Genomic DNA, 21,187 nt, shown 5'->3' with positions numbered 1-21,187 from the left:
GACCAGCAGCTAGAAGAACATTCTGGGTCCACAGACACAGAAATGTTTGAAATAGAGGAACACAGTATTGTAACTGAGGAGCAAACTGAAGTTGCTTCAGATGAACAGCAACATGATAGTCTAGATGATCTTGTTGAAACTGTGTCAATATGTTCTTTCATTCATCACATGCGCTGTGTTGTGCATACGCTACAGCTGGCTATAAGAGGGAGTCTGCAAGAAGGACATGCTGCTGCACTGATTGGCAAGGTGAGAAAATTGGCTACTGTTGCCAGAACCCCTAAAGTTGACTCAATTTTGAAGAGACGTGCTGGAAAAGGGGCAATTATTGATCAAGCCACACGATGGGGCAGTACTTACTTAATGATTCAGCGCTTGGTTGAACTGAAAACCTTTCTTGTAGACATGGCTAACCCTCAACTGACGCTAAATGAAAGTCAGTGGAATCAGGTGACTGAGCTGGAAAAATTGCTAGAGCACCCATTTACAGTGACTAAAAAATTACAAGCAGAGGACTTAACTCCAGGTATTTTCTTAAAGGAGTGGAAGAACCTGATGTTTCGCCTGTCCCAAAGAGGAGGGTTAATTGCAAGTTGCATTGCTACATCAATGAAACGGAGAGAGGAGCTACTATTACAAAATAACATTCTTTTGGCAGCTGTTTATGTAGACCCAATGCATCGGATTCTTCTAGATGATCAACAGCTAAGTAAAGGAAAAGAAGCTCTGTTTGAAATAGCAGTAAGGATGAAAGGGTTGCAGAACAGTCAGGAGGAACAAGAAGAATTTGGTCGTCCTGCCACATCTTCACCCTCATCATCAACTGATGAATTTAATTTAAAAAAATATTTGGATCACAAGGACCGTGCAAAGCGTTCCCGCATAGAAGAAGAGTCATCCCCATCAAGGAACACAGCCAGTACATTTCAGCAGTATTTTTCATGTGCACTAAAAGAAATTGAGAAATTTGACCGTTCATCAAAAATAACAGTGCAACAAGCGATTCCTCTGTATCCTGACGTTGTCAGAGATGTTGCCCGAGTGGTTACTGCTTTGCCACCAACACAAGTTAGTGTAGAGAGGTTGTTCTCTGCTCTCAAAATAATTAGATCAGATTTGAAGGCATCCATGAAGGAGGATCTGACAGAGGCAATACTTTTTCTGAGGACAAATTTATAGATTTCTTCTTATTAATTGCATAAAAGTGTTTATTGCATATTTACTTACAGTTTAGAAAAGTTTATAAAAGTTATTTGCTATATTCTAATTGTATTCTAATGTAGTTTTTGCTCTAAGTGGTCTGATTGCTTATATGATGGTGAGAAACTGAAGAAGCACGATGTTTAATATTTTACAACAGTAAATTTGTTGTTATGAATTGGCCATTTATGAAGGAGCCGGAGTCGGAGCCGGAGCCTGATAAAATCCAGGAGTCGGAGTCGCAACTGTGGCTTACTGACTCCACAGCCCTGATAGGAGCAGTATTATAGTAGTTATATTCTTGTATATAGGGGCAGTATTATAGTAGTTATATTCTTGTATATAGGGGCAGTATTATAGTAGTTATATTCTTGTACATATGGGTAGTATTATAGTAGTTATATTCTTGTACATAGGAGCAGTATTATATTAGTTATATTCTTGTATATAGGGGCAGTATTATAGTAGTTATATTCTTGTACATAGGGGCAGTATTATAGTAGTTATATTCTTGTATATAGGAGCAGTATTATAGTAGTTATATTCTTGTATATAGGGACAGTATTATAGTAGTTATATTCTTGTGTATAGGAGCAGTATTATAGTAGTTATATTCTTGTATATAGGGGCAGTATTATAGTAGTTATATTCTTGTACATATGGGTAGTATTATAGTAGTTATATTCTTGTACATAGGAGCAGTATTATATTAGTTATATTCTTGTATATAGGGGCAGTATTATAGTAGTTATATTCTTGTACATAGGGGCAGTATTATAGTAGTTATATTCTTGTATATAGGAGCAGTATTATAGTAGTTATATTCTTGTATATAGGGACAGTATTATAGTAGTTATATTCTTGTGTATAGGAGCAGTATTATAGTAGTTATATTCTTGTACATAGGAGCAGTATTATATTAGTTATATTCTTGTACATAGGAGCAGTATTATAGTAGTTATATTCTTGTACATAGGGGCAGTATTATAGTAGTTATATTCTTGTATATAGGAGCAGTATTATAGTAGTTATATTCTTGTATATAGGGACAGTATTATAGTAGTTATATTCTTGTGTATAGGAGCAGTATTATAGTAGTTATATTCTTGTACATAGGGGCAGTATTATAGTTGTTATATTCTTGTACATAGGAGCAGTATTATTGTAGTTATATTCTTGACCATAGGGAGCAGTATAATAGTAGTTATATTCTTGTACATAGGAGCAGTATTATAGTAGTTATATTCTTGTACATAGGAGCAGTATTATAGTAGTTATATTCTTGTACATAGGGGCAGTTTTATAGTAGTTATATTCTTGTACATAGGTGCAGTATTATAGTAGCTATAGTCTTGTATATAGGGAGCAGTATTATAGTAGTTATATTCTTGTACATAGGGAGCAGTATAATAGTAGTTATATTCTTGTACATAGGGGGCTGTATTATAGTAGTTATATTCTTGTACATGGGTGCAGTATTATAGTAGTTATAGTCTTGTAGATAGGGAGCAGTATTATAGTAGTTATAGTTTTGTATATAGGGAGCAGTATTATAGTAGTTATATTCTTGTATATAGGAGCAGTGTTATAGTAGTTATATTCTTGTATAAAGGAGCAGTATTATAGTAGTTATATTCATGTACATAGGGAGCAGTATTATAGTAGTTATATTCTTGTACATAGGGAGCAGTATTATAGTAGTTATATTCTTGTACATAGGAAAAGTATTATAGTAGTTATATTCTTGTACATAGGGAGCAGTACAATAGTAGTTATATTCTTGTACATAGGGGGCAGTATTATAGTAGTTATATTCTTGTACATAGGGAGCAGTATTATAGTAGTTATATTCTTGTATATAGGGAGCAGTATTATAGTAGTTATATTCTTGTACATAGGAAAAGTATTATAGTAGTTATATTCTTGTACATAGGGAGCAGTACAATAGTAGTTATATTCTTGTACATAGGGGGCAGTATTATATTAGTTATATTCTTGTACATAGGTGCAGTATTATAGTAGTTATAGTCTTGTATATAGGGAGCAGTATTATATAGTTATATTCTTGTACATAGGGGGCAGTATTATAGTAGTTATATTCTTGTACATATGAGCAGTATTATAGTAGTTATAGTCTTGTATATAGGGAGCAGTAGTATAGTAGTTATATTCTTGTACATAGCGAGCAGTATAATAGTAGTTATATTCTTGTATAGAGGAGCAGTATTATAGTAGTTATATTCTTGTATATAGGGACAGTATTATAGTAGTTATATTCTTGTGTATAGGAGCAGTATTATAGTAGTTATATTCTTGTACATAGGGGCAGTATTATAGTAGTTATATTCTTGTACATAGGAGCAGTATTATAGTAGTTATATTCTTGTACATAGGGGCAGTATTATAGTAGTTATATTCTTGTATATAGGAGCAGTATTATAGTAGTTATATTCTTGTATATAGGGACAGTATTATAGTAGTTATATTCTTGTGTATAGGAGCAGTATTATAGTAGTTATATTCTTGTACATAGGGGCAGTATTATAGTTGTTATATTCTTGTACATAGGAGCAGTATTATTGTAGTTATATTCTTGACCATAGGGAGCAGTATAATAGTAGTTATATTCTTGTACATAGGAGCAGTATTATAGTAGTTATATTCTTGTACATAGGAGCAGTATTATAGTAGTTATATTCTTGTACATATGAGCAGTATTATAGTAGTTATAGTCTTGTATATAGGGAGCAGTAGTATAGTAGTTATATTCTTGTACATAGCGAGCAGTATAATAGTAGTTATATTCTTGTATATAGGAGCAGTATTATAGTAGTTATATTCTTGTATATAGGGACAGTATTATAGTAGTTCTATTCTTGTGTATAGGAGCAGTATTATAGTAGTTATATTCTTGTACATAGGAGCAGTATTATATTAGTTATATTCTTGTACATAGGAGCAGTATTATAGTAGTTATATTCTTGTACATAGGGGCAGTATTATAGTAGTTATATTCTTGTATATAGGAGCAGTATTATAGTAGTTATATTCTTGTATATAGGGACAGTATTATAGTAGTTATATTCTTGTGTATAGGAGCAGTATTATAGTAGTTATATTCTTGTACATAGGGGCAGTATTATAGTAGTTATATTCTTGTACATAGGAGCAGTATTATAGTAGTTATATTCTTGTACATAGGGGCAGTATTATAGTAGTTATATTCTTGTATATAGGAGCAGTATTATAGTAGTTATATTCTTGTATATAGGGACAGTATTATAGTAGTTATATTCTTGTATATAGGGAGCAGTATTATAGTAGTTATATTCTTGTACATAGGGGCAGTATTATAGTTGTTATATTCTTGTACATAGGAGCAGTATTATTGTAGTTATATTCTTGACCATAGGGAGCAGTATAATAGTAGTTATATTCTTGTACATAGGAGCAGTATTATAGTAGTTATATTCTTGTACATAGGAGCAGTATTATAGTAGTTATATTCTTGTACATATGAGCAGTATTATAGTAGTTATAGTCTTGTATATAGGGAGCAGTAGTATAGTAGTTATATTCTTGTACATAGCGAGCAGTATAATAGTAGTTATATTCTTGTATATAGGAGCAGTATTATAGTAGTTATATTCTTGTATATAGGGACAGTATTATAGTAGTTATATTCTTGTGTATAGGAGCAGTATTATAGTAGTTATATTCTTGTACATAGGAGCAGTATTATATTAGTTATATTCTTGTACATAGGAGCAGTATTATAGTAGTTATATTCTTGTACATAGGGGCAGTATTATAGTAGTTATATTCTTGTATATAGGAGCAGTATTATAGTAGTTATATTCTTGTATATAGGGACAGTATTATAGTAGTTATATTCTTGTGTATAGGAGCAGTATTATAGTAGTTATATTCTTGTACATAGGGGCAGTATTATAGTTGTTATATTCTTGTACATAGGAGCAGTATTATTGTAGTTATATTCTTGACCATAGGGAGCAGTATAATAGTAGTTATATTCTTGTACATAGGAGCAGTATTATAGTAGTTATATTCTTGTACATAGGAGCAGTATTATAGTAGTTATATTCTTGTACATAGGGGCAGTTTTATAGTAGTTATATTCTTGTACATAGGTGCAGTATTATAGTAGCTATAGTCTTGTATATAGGGAGCAGTATTATAGTAGTTATATTCTTGTACATAGGGAGCAGTATAATAGTAGTTATATTCTTGTACATAGGGGGCTGTATTATAGTAGTTATATTCTTGTACATGGGTGCAGTATTATAGTAGTTATAGTCTTGTAGATAGGGAGCAGTATTATAGTAGTTATAGTTTTGTATATAGGGAGCAGTATTATAGTAGTTATATTCTTGTATATAGGAGCAGTGTTATAGTAGTTATATTCTTGTATAAAGGAGCAGTATTATAGTAGTTATATTCATGTACATAGGGAGCAGTATTATAGTAGTTATATTCTTGTACATAGGGAGCAGTATTATAGTAGTTATATTCTTGTACATAGGAAAAGTATTATAGTAGTTATATTCTTGTACATAGGGAGCAGTGCAATAGTAGTTATATTCTTGTACATAGGGGGCAGTATTATAGTAGTTATATTCTTGTACATAGGGAGCAGTATTATAGTAGTTATATTCTTGTACATAGGAAAAGTATTATAGTAGTTATATTCTTGTACATAGGGAGCAGTACAATATTAGTTATATTCTTGTACATAGGGGGCAGTATTATAGTAGTTATATTCTTGTACATAGGTGCAGTATTATAGTAGTTATAGTCTTGTATATAGGGAGCAGTATTATATAGTTATATTCTTGTACATAGGGGGCAGTATTATAGTAGTTATATTCTTGTACATATGAGCAGTATTATAGTAGTTATAGTCTTGTATATAGGGAGCAGTAGTATAGTAGTTATATTCTTGTACATAGCGAGCAGTATAATAGTAGTTATATTCTTGTACATAGGGGGCAGTATTATAGTAGTTATATTCTTGTACATATGAGCAGTATTATAGTAGTTATAGTCTTGTATATAGGGAGCAGTAGTATAGTAGTTATATTCTTGTATATAGCGAGCAGTATAATAGTAGTTATATTCTTGTACATAGGGGGCAGTATTATAGTAGTTATATTCTTGTACATAGGTGCAGTATTATAGTAGTTATAGTCTTGTATATAGGGAGCAGTAGTATAGTAGTTATATTCTTGTACATAGGGAGCAGTATAATAGTAGTTATATTCTTGTACATATGAGCACTATTATAGTAGTTATAGTCTTGTATATAGGGAGCAGTAGTATAGTAGTTATATTCTTGTACATAGCGAGCAGTATAATAGTAGTTATATTCTTGTACATAGGGGGCAGTATTATAGTAGTTATATTCTTGTACATAGGTGCAGTGTTATAGTAGTTATAGTCTTGTATATAGGGAGCAGTAGTATAGTAGTTATATTCTTGTACATAGGAGCAGTATAATAGTAGTTATATTCTTGTACATAGGGGGCAGTATTATTGTAGTTATTTTCTTGTACATAGTGACCCTGAGCCTTATACTTCAAAGCTTTACCAGAGTAAAATTGTAATTGTTACCTGTACGAACCTTTCAAATTTCAGCTCTCAAATTGTAATATTCAGTAAAACACTAAAAGATGGACACTTTATCTTGGAGGTTTTAATTTGATCGTCTCATCTACTCTGCACAAGTCCAAGATTATATCGCTCTTTACAGCGGCTCCAGGAGGCCGTCAGCTGCGATATTGTACATATCCGCTGCTGGATAGTGCTTCTCCGGGATGTACAAATAGCACTTTAGATACCGTGTAATGGTTTGATGTAATAAAAGCTCAGCGTGCCTAGTGCTCAGGAGAGCGGTGTCCTCATCTGCATCTCAGGGGAGCCGCCGGATAAATATTGTGGCTTAAAGGGATGAGATAAATAAAACCGCACTGCCCCTAGTGGCCAATTCTTATGGTAATATAGTGCATCTTATAATAAGAATTTAGTGTTCTTGTATTTTTAGTAAAGAGGATCCTTTGTCAAACAGACTTTTATATGTTAGAAAAAAAAATTGTGATAAATTATTCTATGGCTTTGGCTATTATTCAGCAGTGCGCATCTTCTAGGTTTGTATATTATGTGTTCTAGCTGCTATAAACCTGAATAATCAAAGTAAATGACAGAGGCCGTATCCGGTTACCTCCGCTCATCCGATCTAATAGTAACATGCGCAGGGTGAAGCAATATTCCGGAAAATGCTGCAGACCCAAAGCTATTTATATCCCACGTCAATGGAAATTCTTGTAGATGCGGCTTAAATGTCATGAATGTTACTTTAGCGACTCTTGCCCAGGTCCGGTGCTGCATCTCTGCTCATGACATCATTGATGCGGGTGCTTGGTGTTAGGATATGCCGTTCCTTAGCATTGCACCATATATGACATCAATGGCGGCCCTTAGTATGACGATCAGTGTTATATAGCAGATTTATACTGCAGCTCTGCTTCTTTAGGTTGGCATCTGTATACAAACGTAAGCCCAACACGAGCTGAGCGAGAATCGGTGCATGGTGCACGGACATTGAGGGGCCCATGGAAAATCGCAATATTAAACAGTAGATCATGTTCTGATGACACATTCCCTTGAAAGATGAGTACAAGCCTGCCGTCATGTTACGTCACTGGAGACTTGTTAATCCTAATCCTGCGCAGAGTGCATTCTGTCAGGCTTTTCCGTTGCCATCAGCGATGGGTGGTCGTGTGACCGCTAGTATGTGATTTTTATACATGGAGTCACATGTCGACTAGACATGAAAGGTCTCGCTCAGTACACTTCTAGTTGGAATGTGGCCGGAAGTATGCAAATCGCACACTTATGGTCACATGTCTGCACTCGTCCGATGCCGGAGAATCCTAACAGTGTGCACTGTGAGGTTTCACAAGTCTGTGGTCACATTGTAACTGCAGTTTTTTACCCCAAGCCTGGACAACACCTTTAAGTCAGGCTTTTATATTACATGTATGTTGTAAAAGCAATTTGCTCGCTATATGAATAATGAAGTTACCCAATCTATATAGAAATAAAACCAACAACCAAAATGTTGCAGTTGTCACACTGACCACTAGGTTTTTATACACTACTTCCAGTTGTTTCTGGAAATTTACATGCACATTAGCAGCAATCAACAGACCCTTTTGTATTGAAGTATTTAATAAGGGTGTACAAAGGTCATTGTGCAGGAGAGGAGGAGGAGGTGAGTATTGGTATTTATTGTGAATTGTGAATCATGTGTTACCTACTGCATGTAGAGGAGTTACCAGTCATTGTACAAGAGGAGGCAGAGGTGAGCTATGACATCACCTTTTGTGATTGGTGGATCCTGTGTTACCTATTGTATATGGAGGTGTTATTAGTCATTGTACAGGAGGAGGAGGTGAGCTGTGACATCACTTATTGTGAATAATAATAATAATAAATTTTATTTCTATAGCGCCGACATATTCCGCAGCACTTTACATTTCAGAGGGGATTTGTACAGACAATAGACATTACAGCATAACAATAACACATACAGTAGATTATAACAAATACCAAGAGGAATGAGGGCCCTGCTCGCAAGCTTACAGTCTATGAGGAAAGAGGTAGACACGAAAGGTGGGTGGTAACAGTTGCCCTGATTGTATGGACCAGCCATAATGTTAAGTGTGTAACAGTACAGACACAGAGGGCTAATGGATGCATAAAGCATGTGGGAACATGATGCGGGAAATCTGGTTATGGTAAAACTTTTGGCTCTGCCACACAGGGATAGATTAGGTTAATGTGTTGAGGCGATAGGCCAGTCTGAATAAATGCGTTTTCAGGGCACGCTTAAAATTGTGGTGATTGGGGACTAATCGTATTGACCTGGGAAGTGCATTCCAAAGAATTGGCGCGGCACGTGTAAAGTCTTGGAGACGGGAGTGGGAGGTTCTGACTATTGAGGATGCTAACCTCAGGTCATCAGCAGAATGGAGGGCGTGGGTAGGGTGGTATACTGAAACAAGGGAGGAGATGTAGGGTGGTGCTGAGCCATGGAGGGCTTTGTGGGTGAGGGTAATAAGTTTATACTGAATTCTGGAGTGGATGGGTAGCCAGTGTAATGACTGGCACAAGGTAGAGGCATCGGTGTAACGATTGGTGAGGAATATGATCCTGGCTGCAGCATTCAAGATAGATTTGAGAGGGGAGAGTTTGGTAAGAGGGAGACCGATTAGAAGAGAGTTACAATAGTCGAGACGAGAATGAATAAGAGAAACAGTAAGAGTTTTTGCAGAGTCCAAAGTAAGAAAAGGTCGAATTCTAGAAATGTTTTTGAGGTGCAGATGACAAGAGCGAGCCAGTGATCGAATGTGGGGGGCAAAGGAATGCTCGGAATCAAGTATGACCCCAAGACAGCGGGCCTGTTGCTGGGGAGTAATAGTGGAACCACACACAGAAATGGCAATGTCGGGTATAGGTACATTAGTAGCGGGAGGAAACACAAGGAGTTCAGTCTTTGACAGGTTCAGTTTCAGATATAGTGAGGACATGATATTAGACACAGCGTTTAGACAATCGCCGGTGTTTTCTAGAAAGGCTGGTGTGATGTCAGGAGAAGAAGCGTATAATTGGGTGTCATCAGCATAGAGATGGTACTGGAAACCAAATCTACTGATTGTTTGACCAATAGGGGCAGTGTACAAGGAGAAGAGGAGGGCGCCTAGAACCGATCCTTGGGGGACCCCAACAGTAAGGGGAAGGTGAGAGGAGGAGGAATCGGCAAAAGATACAGTAAAGGAGCGGTCAGAGAGATAGGAGGAGAACCAGGAGAGAACGGTATCCTTGAGGCCAATGGAACAGAGCATAGTGAGGAGGAGCTGATGATCCACAGTGTTGAATGCTGCAGAGAGATCCAAGAGAATATAATAGTGGATCCTGTGTTATCTACTGTACATAGAGGTTTTATCAGTCATTGCACAGAAGGAGGAGGTGAGCTGTGATATAACCTATTGTGAATGGTGGATCCTGTGTTATCTACTGTATACAGAGGTGTTATCAGTCATTGTACAGGAGGAGGTGAGCTGTGACATCACCTATTGTGAATGGTGGATTCTGTGTTATCTACTGTATATAGAGGTGTTATCAGTCATTGTACAGGAGGAGGAGGAGGTGAGCTGTGACACCACCTATTGTGAATGGTGGATCCTGTATTATCTACTGTACATAGAGGTTTTATCAGTCATTGCACAGAAGGAGGAGGTGAGCTGTGATATAACCTATTGTGAATGGTGGATCCTGTGTTATCTACTGTATACAGAGGTGTTATCAGTCATTGTACAGGAGGAGGTGAGCTGTGACATCACCTATTGTGAATGGTGGATCCTGTGTTATCTACTGTATATAGAGGTTTTATCAGTCATTGCACAGAAGGAGGAGGTGAGCTGTGATATAACCTATTGTGAATGGTGGATCCTGTGTTATCTACTGTATACAGAGGTGTTATCAGTCATTGTACAGGAGGAGGAGGAGGTGAGCTGTGACACCACCTATTGTGAATGGTGGATCCTGTATTATCTACTGTATATAGAGGTGTTATCAGTCATTGTACAGGAGGAGGAGGTGAGCTGTGACACCATCTATTGTGAATGGTGGATTCTGTGTTATGTACTGTATATAGAGATCTTTCTGTAATTTTTTCTGTGATGTTATTAAGACTTCTGAAACGTTTTCTGTAAAGAGCTGGAAGCACAAGTCTGATACAACCCTAGTGACCAGTGTGAAAATTGCTGTTTTTCTAATTGTATTTTTATTTTTTCCAACACAAATAAAAGACAAAAACTTGATTTAACAAATATGTCATTTTCTGATACTCTCCCTTTAATAGAGGACTGTCATCTCGGCATATGTGGTTCACTCTTCTCTGGGGCTGCCCGGGTTCCTTATATACTGGGTATATCTTCTGCCTGTACTCCACTTTCTTATCAGCCCCTTCTTATAGGTGGTGACTGCAGTGATCCGTCCATTTATACTACCTGTGGATATTCCAACTACAATGATGTGGTTTCCCTCGCCGTCCTCTTCTCTTATTGTCTGTACAGATATGTCGCACGACGCTTCCTCTGTATGTCAGTAATCCTGCTGCTCTTATATGCAGATCTCACCTCCCTCTGTGCCAGGACTCCTCCACGACACTCATCGTATGCTACAGCAGAAATTGCAGTTGTTGCAGATGTTTCCTTTTCCAGATTAAGAGGTTGCTCCAGGAATAGTAAAAAAAATAAATAAATAAATAAAAAAATTCTTCTCCGAAAGTGTATTACTCCGGTGTTAGACCTCATTCCCATCCACTAGAATGAGTCCTAATTACACACAAACACGTTTTCCCATCTCTTTTAACCCAAGGATGTTTTGGAATCTGAATGAACAAAAGGGCAAATTCTACAGAAATGTTACCAAGGACTCAGCACTTCAGAGATATGGATAGAATAACCCCACAATACTGATTTGGGGACATCGTCAGAGTATGACTTCCTCTCTCTATAAATCCAAAATGTTCACCTGTTTAACAGGACAATGGGAACACAAATGGCAAATCTCCCAATACATCACAACCTAATTTTCATATGTTTTTTTTTAGGGCACAGGGCGGATAATAGCTGATCCATCGTCCACTGCACCCGCCGGATACATCCCAGTAGTGCAGAAGCCGGAAGCTGTGGTACATGCTATGAAGGTAACCTTACAAGTCATTAAACCTTTTTTTTTTTTTTTTTTTAATTTTTTTTTAATGACCTCTTATTGAAAAATGACCAAACTGTAGGAAAAGCAAAACGTCACAACAAATTATTTTATTATAATAACTATCCAATGCAGAAATCGGAGAGGGAGTTATGAACATACTAAAATCCTAGCCAGTAAGAGTTAATTGTTTCTTATGCTACAAGTAACGATATTTGTAAACATCTTGTTTTCTTTTCTTTATGTGGCTGTTATTTGTAAATAACTAATTGTAACAAAAACATGTATCTCTTCCAGGCCAGTATTTTACTAACCCCCCTTCACTAGGTGTGTAACTGACCTCCTTTAATAATGTAGAGACTATTTGTGAAAAAGCGTTTCCAAAGGGCAACATAAGGAGACCAGAAACTTGGGTCTATGAAATGCAATCATTTGTTGCTCCTGTCCATCTAGTTCGAGGTTTGCTGCCCCGGTCCATGGAGTCGCGGTTTGCTGCCCCGGTCCATGGAGTCGCGGTTTGCTGCCCCGGTCCATGGAGTCGCGGTTTGCTGCCCCGGTCCATGGAGTCGCGGTTTGCTGCCCCGGTCCATGGAGTCGCGGTTTGCTGCCCCGGTCCATGGGGTCGAGGTTTGCTGCCCCGGTCCATGGGGTCGAGGTTTGCTGCCCCGGTCCATGGGGTCGAGGTTTGCTGCCCCGGTCCATGGGGTCGAGGTTTGCTGCCCCGGTCCATGGGGTCGAGGTTTGCGGCCCCGGTCCATGGGGTCGAGGTTTGCGGCCCCGGTCCATGGGGTCGAGGTTTGCGGCCCCGGTCCATGGGGTCGAGGTTTGCGGCCCCGGTCCATGGGGTCGAGGTTTGCGGCCCCGGTCCATGGGGTCGAGGTTTGCGGCCCCGGTCCATGGGGTCGAGGTTTGCGGCCCCGGTCCATGGGGTCGAGGTTTGCGGCCCCGGTCCATGGGGTCGAGGTTTGCTGCCCCAGTCCCGCTATAGCAGAATTTTTGCATTATTTGGTTCAGGGTACTGCACTTCTATTTTCCATTTTTCCTCACAGTCATACTTTAACCATTGCTGAAGATTACTTCTAACCAGCAGATTTTCTTTTGGGCAGGTTCTGGAGGTGCATGAAAACCTTGACAGACAAGCTCCCGACAGCTTTGAGGAAGATCTGAGCGAGAAGGAAAAGGCGATTGTGCGAGAAATGTGCAACGTAAGAACGACCTCTCCGGGTTGGGATCTACTTTGGGGAACTGATTGGATATTTCTAAGAATGGGACAGTCAGGGTGTTACTAATTAAAAAAATTCTGTGTACATAAGATACATAAGAAGGAAATGATATTTTCTATGGGACTCATTTTCTTCCATAATTTTTTTTTTTTTCCCTTTTTTTTTTTCACTGTTCCAAATTTAAGACGTGCCTGTAATCACTATTATGAATACATTTTGCCCTTTAAAGGAATCCTGTCAGGAGTCAGTGTTACTACTGATATTAACGATAACAGAATGGTTTTTAACAGAATGGTTTTTAACAGGGAAAAATGCAAAGTACTACATCTTGGCAATAAAAATGAAAAAAAGCATATACAGAATGGGAGGAATAAGGCTAAGCAAGAGCACATGTGAAAAAGACTTGGGTATACTAATAGATCACAGACTGAATATGAGTCAACAGTGTGATGCAGCAGCAAAAAAGGCAAATGCAATTCTAGATCATCTTTATTCTCATTTGCACAAGGAAAGACTAGAAGCAATGGGATGAAACTGAATGGGAGGAGACACAGATTAGATATTAGAAATTTTTTTTTTGACAGAGTGATCAATGAGTGGAACAGGCTGCCACGAGAGGTGGTGAATTCTCCTTCAATGGAAGTCTTCAAACAGAGTCTGGACAGACATCTGTCTGGGATGATTTAGTGAATCCTGCTTTGAGCAGGGGGTTGGACCAGATGGCCCAGTAGGTCCCTTCCATCTTTACGATTCTATGATACTGAAAACCAGAAGACTACATAAGAGTAAAAAGTCCATATTGATATTAAAAAAATACAAATTTTATTAAATATATATCATGTAAATAACAGTACATCCATATACACACTTAAGGATCAGGTAGTGATGGCCAAGGTCACTTTATAAAAAATGTGCGAAGCACTACAGTGATCATGGACACAAGGAACAGGGTACATATTTAAATCCTACTCTACCAGCAATGTCCTTTGCATGTGCATGAGAAAAAAACGCTGGAGTAATATGGATCATTCAAGCATAGTGCTTACCCATGTTGTGTCAACCAGGACCCGAGCCCGCCGCCACCGACGCGCGTTTCGCTGCCTTTATCAAGATATTGTAGATTGCGAGCCCTCGCAGGCAGGGTCCCCTCTCCTTATGTACTTGTGTGTCCCTTGTCTTACACGTTTACTATACTTGTCTTTATTTCCCCTTTTCACATGTAAAGCGCCATGGAATAAAGGGCGCTATATAAATGCATCATAATAATAATATTAATGATACGGCTGAATAGGTCTTTGTTCACCAATAAAAATGACGCCTGTCTTGAGTAATCTGATGAATCAGCGCTGAGAAATCGGGCTTTGAAGCGACATGCAAATTAGCCTGGAAGTGTAGTGTGGGTGTGTCCATGTTTTGTGAATTTAAACACTCCCCAAATGCGAATCCAGGCTAATTTGTATATGGCATCAAAGCTTCATTTCTCAGCACTGGCACATCGGATTACCACGAGACTGGTATCATTTTTATTGGTGTACGCTCACCTAGACTGCCAAGCCATTAATATTAGTAGTGAAATCGTCCTGACATTTGCAGTACGTGTCTACAATAATTGGTTAGATCATTGTGGAGCACACAGACCACATCATTAGGGTTTGAGTAGTAGATAAAGGGTTAATGCTGAGAATAATGTAGGAGGCCATTTTTTGGAGCAGATTCCTTTAATCTCGCCGGGATTCCTGCCGCTCACGGACTCGGTAACATTGTTCGATATTTTAGTCCTGCTGGGAAGATGCCGCTCCGCAGGAAACTTCTGGAGCAGACGAAGCCTCGATGTTTCCGTGTTTTGTGGATGAATCATATCTGACAATTTTCTTACCTTGGGGGGAGAACTTTGTGCTGCCAGGATAATTGGTGACATTACCGTCCTAATATTTGGTGGCCGAAGTTGCCTGAAGGCAACTATATTTGGAAATTCTATTAGTATATTAGTCTATGGCTCTCCTGGAGGGGCAGAGCGGGGGTCTCTGAGTACTCGGACCCCACCACGTCCCTGGCCTATCAGAGGATATCATTTTGCTCTTAAAAATTTCTAGAGAATTGTCACTAATTGTTCATTAATAACAGGGGTCTGAAAAAAGTAACGTTTCCACCTCAAGACAATTTTGTGACTCTTCTACTGTAGAGCATCATTAGATTTCCCCTCCCAGTTCACATTTATCGCAGTGCCCATAAAAAAAGTGCAAATTATTATTCCATGTGTATCTTAAAGGGATTTTCCAGGCATTAGAAGTGTATCCTAAAGGGCTTACATACAGATCAGGTGGGTTTTTAGACCCCCGCTGATCAAAAAAGCATGAAACTTGGCACCTGCCTGAATGGAGCAGCAGTTGAATATTTCTATATTGGACAATTGTGCTCGTTCCGGCGATCAATGGGGGCCTCAGTAGTTAGACCACCTCAGATCTGGAAGTTATCACCCTATGCATAGGTGATAACATTGTAATGGAATACCCCTTTAAAGGGAGCCTGGGTTGTCCGGAAACGCTATTTACCTGGAGATGTAGGAGTAATCTGCAGGTAACACCAAAGAAAAGAGCATGGGCAGCACCTCCATAAATCATATAATGATCTAATGCCGCTGGGCAAAAATTTATATATAACCGAACATGAGGTTCTTAGTTTAACATTCTGATCAGACTGTATGAAGCCCACTGCCATGTCATGGCATACATCGTAGTGGGTCCTACCGCCCTAACGGAGCGGAGCCGTGCCACGACCACCGCCACAGCGGCAATGCACCAATAGGCCAGACAGCCCGGTGTCTCCAGACCGTTCCGCCCCACCAGCACAAAACCACAGCAGCAATGGCCACCATACAGCACTAGCACCAAATGAAAGTAGTCCCCATCGTTCCCACGAAGCAGAGCCGTGCACCGACCACAGCCACAGCGGCAATGCAGCGGCAGGGCAGATGGCCTGGTGTCTCACAGCACCCACGCTGCAAGACCGAGTCCTTATGACTCCAGACCGCGCCGCCCCACCATCACAAAGCCACAGCAACAATGGCCACCACACAGCACTAACACCAAGTGTAAGGAGCAATGAAACTCACCTCCATCAAGCTTTTCAGTGAGAGCAGAAATGGGCTAGATCCCTTACTTTGCAGTCTCCTGCTAAATAAAAGCAGGTAAATAGCATTAAAACAATGTATAGGTTAGGGGAGCAGTGGCTACAGGGAGAAAATTGAGATACATCCTCCCTGTAGCTTCTTGTTTACAGTTATCGATCACTATACAGTGCAGCACAGGATTTGAACACTATTTACCAGCAGATTGTCCCAATATCCGCAGATAAATAAGGTTTCTGGACGTGACCGGTTCCCTTTAAGAATTGCTTCTTCTGCACTAGGTACACAATTACCAAACAATTCAATAGCAACAGTGACACCTAGTGGTGACAGTTAGGTAATGACTTCTAACGTAAATTTATAGAAAAAATTTTGTCATAGTGACAAACATTCATTGATGAAATTTGGTTGACAATTTAAAAAGGCAAAATTTTCACTGTTAGGAAGTGCAGCACAACGTGGATGCCAACATTTTCTGCACAGAATTTGATTTGCAGTGCAAGTTTTAAAATTCACATTAATTTAACATAGTAACATAGTTTTGAAGGCTGAAGGAAGACCTTATGTCCATCTAGTTCAGCCTATTTTTAGTGCAGCTGTTCTGCATTGTTGATCCTGTGGAAGGCAAAAATCCCACAGAGTAGAAGCCAATATTCTCCATAGGGAAAAAAAATTCCTTCCCCTAAGCTGGGTCAACCATCTACCTATAATATTCTGTTATTCATAACCTTCTATACTGTTACTCACAAAAAAAGCATCCATTCCTTTCTTAAATTCATTCGGTGAGTTGGCCATCACCACTTCCTCAGGAAGAGAATTCCAGAGCCTCACTGCTCTTACCGTGAAGAACCTTCTTCTATGCTGGTGCAGAAATTGTCTTTCCTCCAAACGAAGAGAATGCCCCCTTGTTCTTGTCACAGTCCTTGGTACAAACAGTTTATTGGAGAGATCTCTGTATTGCCCTCTGATATACTTGTACATATATATTAAGTCTCCCCTAAGTCTTCTCTTTTCTAGAGTAAATAGACCTAATTTTGATAACCTTTCTGGGTATTGTAGTGAACCAACTCCATTTATCATTTTAGTAGCCCGCCTTTGAACCCTTTCACGTTCAGTAATGTCTTTCTTGAGCACCGGCGTCCAAAATTGCACACAATACTCCAAGTGTGGTCTGACGAGTGATTTGTACAGAGGGAGAATTATGTTTTCATCTCGTGTCCCCAGACCTCTTCTAATGCATCCCATGACCCTATTTGCTTTGGTGGCAGCTGCCTGACACTGGGCACTCCAATTTAGCTTCTTATTGACTAAGATGCCTAAGTCTTTTTCCATGTCTGATTTCCCCAGCAGTTTCCCATTTAGTAAGTAATTGTAGCATCTGTTTCTCCTTCCCATGTGCATAACCTTACACTTATCTGTGTTAAACCTCATTTGCCATTTTTCAGCCCAATTCTCCAATTTACTCAAATATGTCTGTAGTTGCAAACTGTCCTCCTTTGTGTTAACTACCTTACATAGTTTTGTATCATCTGCAAATACTGATATTTTACTGTGTAAGCCATCCACTAGATCATTAATAAATATATTAAATAGTAGGGGGCCCAATACAGAACCCTGTGGTACCCCACTAGTAACCCTGGCCCAATCTGAGTATGCACCATTAATAACCACTCTTTGTTTTCTATCACTGTGCCAGCTACCTACCCATCTCCACACATTTTCCCCTAGCCCAAGCTTTCTCATCTTATTTACCAATTACCAATTTGTCAATTTCTATGTAGAAAAAGCATGAACTGGTATTATCTACAAATATCCACAACTATGGATTTCAGATTTGTTGTCTTTTTTTAATGAGTTCACAGCAGTAAGGCTATGTGCACACATTGCGGATTCTGATGCAGATCCACAACGTTTTTGGATGCTCGGAATTGCATCAAATCCGCAGTGTAGTCCACAGCCAATGTTGGTCAATGGTAAATTAAGAATTGCTGTGCAAATGGTGTAGAAAAATCCACGCAGATTTGCAGCGGTTTTCCACAGCATGTCAATTCTTTTTGCAGATCTGCAGCAGCGGTTTTTAGTCTGGCACATATTCTCTCTCCCTCTCCCTCATCTCCAATCAAAACAGCAGAAAAAGAACATGTTCCCCTCCAAAGTTTGAGTTTCTGGGTATGTGAGGTGTAAGGCTGTATCTTTGATGTCCTGGTCTCTCCTCCTGCATGATTAGAAAGCCCTGGGAAGACCAAAGATGATTCACGCCTTTTAGATATGATCCTTGTGTGGAGGATGGAGCAGCACAGCTGAGTGTATCTGTGTCACAAACCCTTCTATCAGCTCTTTTCCTCTCATAGCTCAATTACCTCTGTTGTACTTTGCCTGTCTAGAGAGAAATCATATTTGTGCTCAAAAATTGCTGGGAGCACAAACAGGCATAAATGTGACTCATCTCATGACGGGAAGTACAACAGAGGTGACAGTGCTATGGGAGGAGACCTGATGGAAGGGTTTGTAATGTGACACAGATAAACTGAGCTGTTCTGCCCTATCCAGCCACAGGAACCTTATCTGAAAGGTGTGAGTAGTCTGTGCTCTTCCCAGAACGTTCTAATCATGCAGGAGGTGAGACCAGGAGATCATTAGATCTTGCTCTCAGAAACCTGCTCTAAGCTATGGTAGGGGTGTGTTCTTTTTATTCTGTAGTCTGTTTATGATTGGACAATTCATACAGGGAGAAGAAGTACACGCCCACAGTGAAAACTCTGATAACACCCATTTGGACTTAACAAAAGTTAACTTAAGTGCCAAATACTTTGATTGCAAATATCTCCTTACTGGATATGTGATATTAAAAAAAAAAAAAACAACAACAAGATTTTTCTCCCATTTTGCAGCCTCAAACAAGAAATGATTGTGAAGTATAGAAATCTCTCCTATGCAGTATGACCCCATTGTGAGTGAAGACCCCTCCTAGCTGCAGGGGAAAATTAGTGAATGAGTTTGGGGTGTTTGCAGAAACCTCCTCTGCCCATAGGTGCTGTCTTCCTCAAGACATCCCTATAAGAACAGGAATAAGGAAGTAGAAGTAATCATTTTGCATGCATTTTTTGTGCCGAATTAACAATTGTGAAGAAAAAAAAAATCTTACATATAATGCTAATATGATTCTTCTACAGGTCGTTTGGAGGAAACTTGGAGACGCGGCAAATTCTAAGCCTTCGATCAGGCAGCACCTTTCTGGAAACCAGTTTAAAGGACCCTTGTAAAAAGACGCGAGTGAAGCTAAAGGTGTCGGAAGCACTTGAAATAAAGGACTGATGTATATATGGAGACTACAGGTCAATCCATAAGCTGGAGACGCAATACGATGTATATAGATGTATGGCAGATTTGTGTACAGTAGATACATAGTTGGTATGGAGGCGTCTCTGATACCTCCAGCAATAGACCACTATCCTGGAGCTCAGATCGGGGGGTTTCGCAGCAGGGGCCTTAGGATGGGCACCATAAACTAGACCCCATTAGTATTAAACACTGGATTCTAATTTTGTAACAAGGATTTTTATTTAATGGGATGAGAACAAATCAGGATATTTTTGTATAGAAGATGAGGCTCAGCTCCTCTCCCCGCGTTTTATGAACTTTCCATCATTGTAGCTGCTTCATTGCTTTTTATTCTGATCAATATTTGTATTAGGAGAAAAAAAAAGAACAAAACAAATGTAAAACTTTTCAGGAACTTGTAGATTTCTATCCATGTAAAGACCAAAATAAGTTTGTTTTTTTCCTCCTAAATTTCTGTATATAAAGTTGACGGATCTCTATTTTGTTACGATGCTGTTCTAGATTATGTAGAGAATATATTCATTTAATGTCGGCATATAAAAACCTGTGTATATGTGAATTGTCACGTGTCATTTCTCCACCATTACATATAACAGATGAAACCTGAAGGACACATAAGCAATCATCAAGGGGCATAGTAAGCATGGGAAAACTGTGCGCGAGGGTGCTAAAGATACGTTGTGACCGGCAGTAGTCTTGGTGGCCTGGGCTAGAGAGAAAAACATCACATAAGCCACTATAGGGGAAACTGGGTCTGAGCAGAAAAAGTAAATTAATGTGCATGCAAAATGTAATTGCATATGAACACATGACCTTTACACAGAGAAAACCAAAAGCAAAACACAAAACAAATATCCTGGAATAAAAAAGTAAAAAAATATATTGCAAAAATTGCATGAAGGTAGTAATAATAGTAATAATAAGGGTATTTAGTTAACATAATTTTGATCAAAATAATGTAGAAGCCATCCCGCCACGTCACGGCAACCCTTGTGGGACAGTCCTAACTCTTGTATTTAAAACCTTTCCACTTGTCAAGTGACGTAAATGTGAACAAGGACAGAGGGACTGAACCACCAGTAATAGTATAGGCCAGACAGGATGGATTTTCCAACTCAGAAACAGGGCGGTCACACCCTTATATGCACAGAATGCACATTGAAACAAATGAGAAACTGGGTCTGAGCAGAAAAAGTAAATTAATGTGCATGCAAAATGTAATTGCATATGAACACATGACCTTTACACAGAGAAAACCAAAAGCAAAACACAAAACAAATATCCTGGAATAAAAAAGTAAAAAAATATATTGCAAAAATTGCATGAAGGTAGTAATAATAGTAATAATAAGGGTATTTAGTTAACATAATTTTGATCAAAATAATGTAGAAGCCATCCCGCCACGTCACGGCAACCCTTGTGGGACAGTCCTAACTCTTGTATTTAAAACCTTTCCACTTGTCAAGTGACGTAAATGTGAACAAGGACAGAGGGACTG

At 38.8% G+C, this 21,187-nt stretch overlaps 1 protein-coding gene across 1 annotated transcript in view; it reads left to right on the top strand.

The window, feature by feature from the left end:
• The window catches only part of CCDC85C (coiled-coil domain containing 85C), a 161,635-nt gene extending 141,387 nt beyond the window's left edge, over positions 1-20,248 (top strand). The window contains exons 4-6 of the mRNA XM_073577705.1: positions 11,897-11,992; positions 13,104-13,202; positions 19,521-20,248. Of these exons, the coding sequence (XP_073433806.1) occupies positions 11,897-11,992; positions 13,104-13,202; positions 19,521-19,610 (285 nt within the window). The 3' untranslated portion in view covers positions 19,611-20,248. The remainder of the gene's footprint in view (positions 1-11,896; positions 11,993-13,103; positions 13,203-19,520) is intronic.
• Positions 20,249-21,187: the final 939 nt, after the last annotated feature.

This window comes from Dendrobates tinctorius, unplaced genomic scaffold (assembly GCF_039654945.1).
Source record: "Dendrobates tinctorius isolate UK_male_01 unplaced genomic scaffold, ASM3965494v1 ptg000057l, whole genome shotgun sequence".
Taxonomy (NCBI): Eukaryota; Metazoa; Chordata; class Amphibia; order Anura; family Dendrobatidae; genus Dendrobates; species Dendrobates tinctorius.
This window is presented reverse-complemented; position numbering and strand designations above follow the sequence as displayed.